The sequence below is a fragment of the Solanum dulcamara genome, chromosome 6 (genome assembly GCF_947179165.1).
Source record: "Solanum dulcamara chromosome 6, daSolDulc1.2, whole genome shotgun sequence".
NCBI classification, from domain to species: domain Eukaryota; kingdom Viridiplantae; phylum Streptophyta; class Magnoliopsida; order Solanales; family Solanaceae; genus Solanum; species Solanum dulcamara.
In genome coordinates this window covers 64033253-64040123 of record NC_077242.1, presented here as the reverse complement: position 1 = coordinate 64040123, position 6871 = coordinate 64033253, and the positions used below count along the sequence as shown (strand labels likewise).

Sequence of the window (6871 nt, the reverse complement as noted above, 5' to 3'; positions counted from 1 at the left end):
ATTACCGAAATTATTTCTATTGGAAATTGGGCCTCCTATAATTATTTCTGTTGGGCCCATTCCTATAATTTAACTATATCTGACATACCCTAAGTCCCAGCTCAATTATGTAACATACCCTAAGTCCCTAATAGCCCATTAGCCCAATTCACTTATTCAGATGATCCATTTCACTCTTTCAGTATTCAATATTCAATTATTCATCCCTATACTGTCCAGCCCTAATCTTCACTCTTCACTCTTCACTTCTAACTTCTGAGTTCACCGCCTCAGACCTCAGTCTTCACGCCGCCTTCAGCCCTTCAACTTCACACCTTCACCGCTTCACGCTGCCATCAGCTTCCCGTTCTCCATCAAATATCAAATCTTTTGAAAAGATTTGTATCTGCTTAGGCTTTACAGCCTCACGCACTGCTTCACACCGCCTTCACTTTCACCACTTTACGCTGTCATCAGCTTCACCGCTTCACGCCACCATCACCTTCACCGCTTCACGCCGCCTTCACCTTCACCGCTTCACTTGAAGGTAAGTTCTCTTTGCTTCTTCTCTTCCTCTTCCTCTTCCAGTCTTCCTTCACACTACTGTGTAAAATTAACAAATTCTAAGAGCACCCAATTTCTCTCTAAGGCTCCACTATGCAAGAACCAGTGTCTGTAAAAGAACTAAAGAAGAGTGTGGTAATTGTAGCTGAAATTGGATAACTGAATTGAATTCTTTATGATGCAGTTTAAAGCTAGTTTCTATGTGAAGGATTACTCCTTAATTTTTCTGTTTTTAGTTAAACTCCATGGTAATATAGTTGGAGAGCTCTCAGATTTTCTCAAGTTGGATCTTGAAATTTTTTATTATGTTGCAAATCCATACAGAGCTTTCTTAGTAAATGCCCTGTAATCATCGAATTGAGTTCTTGATGTATAGTTAAAAGCTAGTATATGTTTGAGATTTACTACTAGATTTATTAATTTTTAGCTTGATTAGACATCTTCTTAAAGTTGGATTTTGGGAAGTTGATGTTTATGCTGCAAAATTTTTCGTTTTGATATTTGTTATAGTTGTATCCTCATTTGGTCTAGTTGGTCATATCTGATCTGTATGCCATAATATGATTTATTCCCCACCCTTGCAAGCTGATATAATTCTTTAAGATCTTGTGGCATCACCCAAACAACCCCCAAAATGTTAAGAAGTAATGTCCAAATCTGTCAAACATAGTTCCAATAGCTGTTAGATTCTTGTGAGTCTTCACATAGTAAACATTTACTGCACATGGAAAAACCTCTTCTTTGCAAAATAACTTGTGTGACACATGCTCTGTGCAGTCTGGAAAATAACTCTTATTAGCAAAATAACTTGTGTAGCACAAGAATCCGTCGTCATATCCCTTTTACCACATTTAGTGATAACAAGGTCTTTCCAAAACTCCCATCTGTTATCATTCAGTCTCCAGAGCCACTCAGAAAGAAAGTTCTTATTGTGATGCTTGTGTTACCACTAACTTTCTTGTTCCTCGTCACTGGCTGCCATGTTACAAGGTGAAATCTTTTTCTAGTTGAGTTCCCCTCTTATAAAAACTCATTCATAATGCTGTTAATTGTTTGTTCTCAACACTTGCTGGTATAGGCATGAGAGATGTCATGTAAGTAGGATGCCATCAAGAACACTATTCACCAGCGTAAGCCTTCCACCAAAAGAAAATATTTTTTCCTAAGGGGTGAGCTTCTTCAAGTACTTACTAATGCCTCCTTGCCATACTGATTTATCTTTATGCCTGACTTCAAGTCACCAATAGTTCCAAAATATACTATAGGGAATTTCTTAATTCAACAATAACAGCAACATACTTAATGTAATTCCACAAGTGAAGTCTGGGGAGGGGAGGATGAATTTCTCAATTCAGCATTCCAGGATATCAGTCAGCTCCTGCATGTGATTTTTTGAATTTGCAGCAAATATATTGCTCTTTGTAAGGTCTATTTTAAGGCTAGAAATAGCCTTAAATGCTAGCAGAATGGCTCTTGAGAGACTTGATATTTATGAAAAATTATTAACTGCTTCCATCAGTTTTCTAGTATTTTGAATAGCTATGTATTTATTCAATTACTTTATTTATTTATTTTACATTTTCTTAACCTTTTGTTATTGAGCCGAGAGTTTCCCGGAAACAGCCGTCCTACCTTGGTAGGAATAAGGTCTGCGTACACTCTACCCTCCCCAGACCCCATGATGTAGGATTTTACTGGGTTGTTGTTGTATTTGCTGTTTCAAATGATTGTTAATTTATGTCTTATAATATTTGTAATCTCTTCTATGTTTAGATGGAAGATGAAACAAGTCGAACAACCAATGTCAATGGAAGTGCACCTCTGGCTCTTACTGAGTCTCTTGATTCAACACCGGAAGTTGAACAATATTCAGTGACTGTGAAGAGGAAAGCTATAGAATCAAGATCTGCTGCTTGGCCGCATTATGATAAGCTCATAGAAGATGGAATTAATAAAGCAAAGTGCAAGTATTATGGTAAAATTCTCTTAGCTGATTCAACTAAAAATGGAACAAGTGGACTGAATAAACATTTGAAAACTTGTCCTAAAAATTCAAATAAGGCTAACACTTTCAATTCCAAGTACAAACAATCAAATTTAAACTTTCCATTAGAAGGTGAAATGCGTGATGGGGCAATTTGGACTTTTGATCAAGAGGCATCTCAGAGGGCTTTAGTTGAGATGTTAATCCTTGATGAGCTTCCTTTTTGTTTTGTTGAAAAGGAAGGTTTTAAGAAGTTTATAAAAAAACCCAACCTTTATTCCGAGTTCCCTCCCATAGAACAATGACTAGGGATTGTTATGTAGTTTTGGGTGAAGAGAGACAAAAGTTTATGAAGTATTTGAAAGAAACATCACCGAGAGTTTGTCTAACCACAGACACATGGACTTCTATACAAAGAATAAATTATATGTGCTTGACAGTACACTTTATTGATAGTGATTGGCTCTTGCATAAACAAATTTTAAACTTTCAGGTTGTTACTAGTCATAAGGATGACGAAATGGCCCATTGTATTAGTAAGTGTTTGCTTGATTGGAAATTGGAAAAAATAATCACTATAACTGTAGATAATACTTTTTCTAATGATGTCATGGTGAAAGAGTTACACAAACAAATGGTTAATTGGGGATCTAACATGAAATGTGGTAACCATCTTCATGTGAGATGTATGGCTCACATTTTGAATCTTATTGTGCAAGATGGCATGAAAGAAGTTGGTCCATCGATCAAACGTGTTAGGAAAATGGTGAAATATGTTAGACAATCTCCCGCAAGGATTAGAAAATTTGAGGAATGTTGTGAACTAAAAAATATAGACAGTAAGAAGTCATTATGTTTAGATGTTTTAATCCGGTGGAATTCGACCTACTTGATGTTGGATGCCGCACAACATTTTGAGAGGGCATTTGATAGGTTTGATCTTGAAGATGGTGGATTGTCAACTTATCTTGCTAATCATGTTTGTGAAGATGGAAGTGTTGCAGGTGTACTTGAAAGTGATGATTGACAAAAGATGAGAAATATGGTAATATTTCTTAAAAGATTTTATGATCTAACTGAGAAGGTTTCAGGTTCACTCTACGTCACTTCTAATGGTCACTTTGAAGATATAGTTGAGCTTCACAATCATTTAAGAGAGTGTATGAAAGACAATGATCCTTCTTTGACAAAAATGGGAGAAAAAATGAAAGAAAAGCTTGTCAAGTATTGGGGTGCTCCTGAAAAAATGAATAAAGTGCTTTTTATTGCCTCTATCTTAGATCCTCATAACAAACTTGAGTATGTTGGCGACACACTTGAGGATATGTTTGGAGATGAAAAGGGGAGTGAAATAAAATATGAAATGGTGACTTACATAAAATCTATGTTTGAAGAGTATGTAGAAAAATTCTCTAATGTATCTCGACGCTCATCTTCTCTCTCTGATTTATTGGGTCAGACATCAGATTCATCTATCTCTAAGCACAAAATCAACAAAAGCGAGAAATAAGATCCAAATGAAGAGGAACAAACAAGATGGTACAGGTTTGGGTGGTAAATCGGAGTTGGAAAGGTATCTTAGTGAAGAACTAGAGCCAAATGATGATGATGGCAATTTTGATATCTTGTCGTGGTGAAAAGCTCATTTTCCTAGATATAAAATTCTTCCCGAGATGGCTCGTGATGTGTTGATAATTTTAATTTCTAGTGTGGCATCGGAATGTGCCTTTAGCATTGGGGGCCGCATTCCTGATTCATTTAGGAGTTCTTTGACTCTGAAATTAGTGTAAGCTGTTATTTGTCTTCAAGATTGGCGTCGAAATGAGCCTTATCTCATAAATGTTGAAGGAGATTTTAATGATCTTATGAAACTTGAACTTGGTATGTTTTTCAGTTTTGTATTTTATTTTTATATTTTTTTACTTTGTTTAATTATTGACACATTTTAAATTCTTTTTAGCTATGGATGATATTGACTGCATTGTTGAAGCTGAAAAATAGGTGGGTGTTATTTGTAACTGTTGTTTGTTGCTGTTGTTGTGTGTTGCAGGTGTAGTGTATCTGCTGCAGGTGGTGTTGTTAACTGTTGTTGTTGTGTGTTGCTGAAAAATAGGTGGGTGTTGTTTGTTGTTGTTGTTTGTTGTTGTTGTTGTGTGTTGCAGGTGTAGTGTAGGCTGTGTAGGTGCTGCAACTTATGTTTTTTGATGCTGTTGTTGTGTGTTGCAGATGTAGTGTAGGCTGTGTAGGTGCTGTAGCTTATGTTTTTTGATGCTGTTGTTGTGTGTTGAAGGTGTAGTGTAGCTGCTGCAGGTGGTGTTGTTGACTGTTGTTGTTGTGTGTTGCTGCTGTAGGTGGGTGTTGTTTGTTGCTGCTGTAGGTGGGTGTTGTTTGTTGCTGTTTTTTGTTGCTGTTGTTGTGTGTTGCAGGTGTAGTGTAGCTGTTGCAGCTTATGTTTTTTGTTGCTGTTGTTGACTGCTATTGTTGTGTGTTGCAGGTGTAGTGTGCTGCTGCTGCAGGTGGGTGTAGTGTGCTGCTGTTGTTGTTGTTGTTTGTTGCTGTTGTTGCCTTTTAGTTTTAGGAACTCAGATAGTAGTAAAATTAAGATGGTTTGTGGCTACTTATCTTGTAATTAGATCAGATTCAATCATTCAGCTCACCTGTCGGAGGTCAGGATCTATCCTCCTGTGTCATGCTGTAAATAAATATAATGTGAGTATGTGACTCCAGCAAATGTGTTCCCCCTTGCATATATTTTTTGAAGCATTTGTATGCTTGAAGCTAGAGAGAAATTAAAAGATGGGAAGACTTGACCTTTCTTCTATTGTCTGAAATATTAGCTTTCAGAAACTTGCAACTGCATATGGCGGTGATCCATTTAAAAAAAGTGCTTGCATTTTGGTTGATCTTATAAGATGCAAAAATTTTGGTATTATCGAATACCGTACCAAATCGAATTTTAATTTACCGATTACCAAATTACCGAACTGAAGTTTGAAAATTCGGTATTTAATATATACTTTGAATTACCGATTACCGAATTATCGAATTTAAATTTTGAAAATATCGAACCGAATACCGAACGCCCAACCCTACTCACAAATAAAATATGAAAAACATAATTTTATTGATAAATAATTGTTAGTGGTGTATTTTTCGAACTAGATGTGGTCCTCTTTGAAATTTATTTTATCTCTGTGAAAAGATTTTGTGGATCTTCTTGATGTATTTGGTTCTCAAGAAGAGTTTGGCCACATCTTGATCTGATCTTTGTGAATATCTCAATAGTTTATTGGATATTAGAGATGTCTATTTAAGAAAAATATATTACTCTTTATATAGACATGTGCTAGAGTTTATGATAGAGTAACCTCCAAGAATACTAATTGAAATTGAACTCGTCTTGTAGAGTCCACAATTTTTTTGATATCTCCATATTTGATTCACAGGATTAAAATAAGTATACGATCTATAACATAAATAAACTTTTTAAACAAGATTTTATCTTTTATTTTTAACCTTAATCTTTATATATATATTGTATAAATAATCTCAACAATACTTATACTGAAATTAAATATTTCAAACTAGCATGGAATCTACACCATTCGTTCACTTTGAATTTTGCACGTCTCTTAAAATTTAATTTTATTACTTTACACCTTCAAGTGAGTTTTATTACTTAATAATAATAATAATAATAATAATAATAATAATAATAGTAATAATAATAATAATAATAATAATAATAATAATAATAATAATAATAATAATAAAATTAAAAAATTTCAAAGTATCATTGATTATGTTAGTTTAATAAAATACATTCCTCTCTTTGTTATAAACATATTTGTATTATAATGAATATCTATTATGTATATTTCTTTAGAGAAAAGTTAAAAATTCTAATTAGGAACCAACTCAGTTTTTCTATAAATAAAGGATTCCCCATTGTAAAAAATCTTTTAATCAAGAGAAATAAAAAGTTCTCTCCCTACTTTATAATATAGTTTAATAACATTATTTTTAATTTTTTTCATTTAATGTTCGATATTTATATTGGAGTCTGATTAATTCACTTTCACATTGCATAGAACGCTTCTTATATAATGAAAAATCCACTACTCAAGATTCAAATTCAAGAGCTAAAGAGAACCTTTGTGGTAACTTTGTTAGATTTATGTCAATTCATTGTACTAAGTACTATGTAGTGGAGGATTAACAATAATTTGAAGTTCCAAAACTACTACATTTCTTTGAATATTAAGAAATTCAATTTTGGAACAGTATATAATGTTCTATTTTTTCTGAACTTAAATAAATGTTTACTTTATATTGGAAGAAGTA

At 34.0% G+C, this 6871-nt stretch overlaps 1 protein-coding gene across 3 annotated transcripts; it reads left to right on the top strand.

Moving 5' to 3' along the window:
* Window positions 1–220: 220 nt before the first annotated feature.
* On the top strand, window positions 221–5327 carry LOC129892440 (uncharacterized). 3 transcript variants are annotated; one of them, XR_008767320.1, is made up of 4 exons: window positions 221–526; window positions 2317–2518; window positions 4578–4640; window positions 5022–5327. XR_008767320.1 is itself a non-coding variant. In XM_055968007.1 (3 exons), the coding sequence occupies exons 2-3, from the start codon at window positions 2317–2319 to the stop codon at window positions 4631–4633; spliced, it is 258 nt and encodes an 85-aa protein (XP_055823982.1). In that variant the 5' UTR covers window positions 221–526; the 3' UTR covers window positions 4634–4901. The 3 variants fall into 3 exon arrangements, 2 of the variants coding, with proteins under 2 accessions (XP_055823982.1, XP_055823981.1); XM_055968007.1 differs by lacking the exon at window positions 5022–5327 and having other exon boundaries at window positions 4578–4901; XM_055968006.1 differs by lacking the exons at window positions 4578–4640; window positions 5022–5327 and having other exon boundaries at window positions 2317–2930.
* The last annotated feature ends 1544 nt before the right edge of the window (window positions 5328–6871 follow it).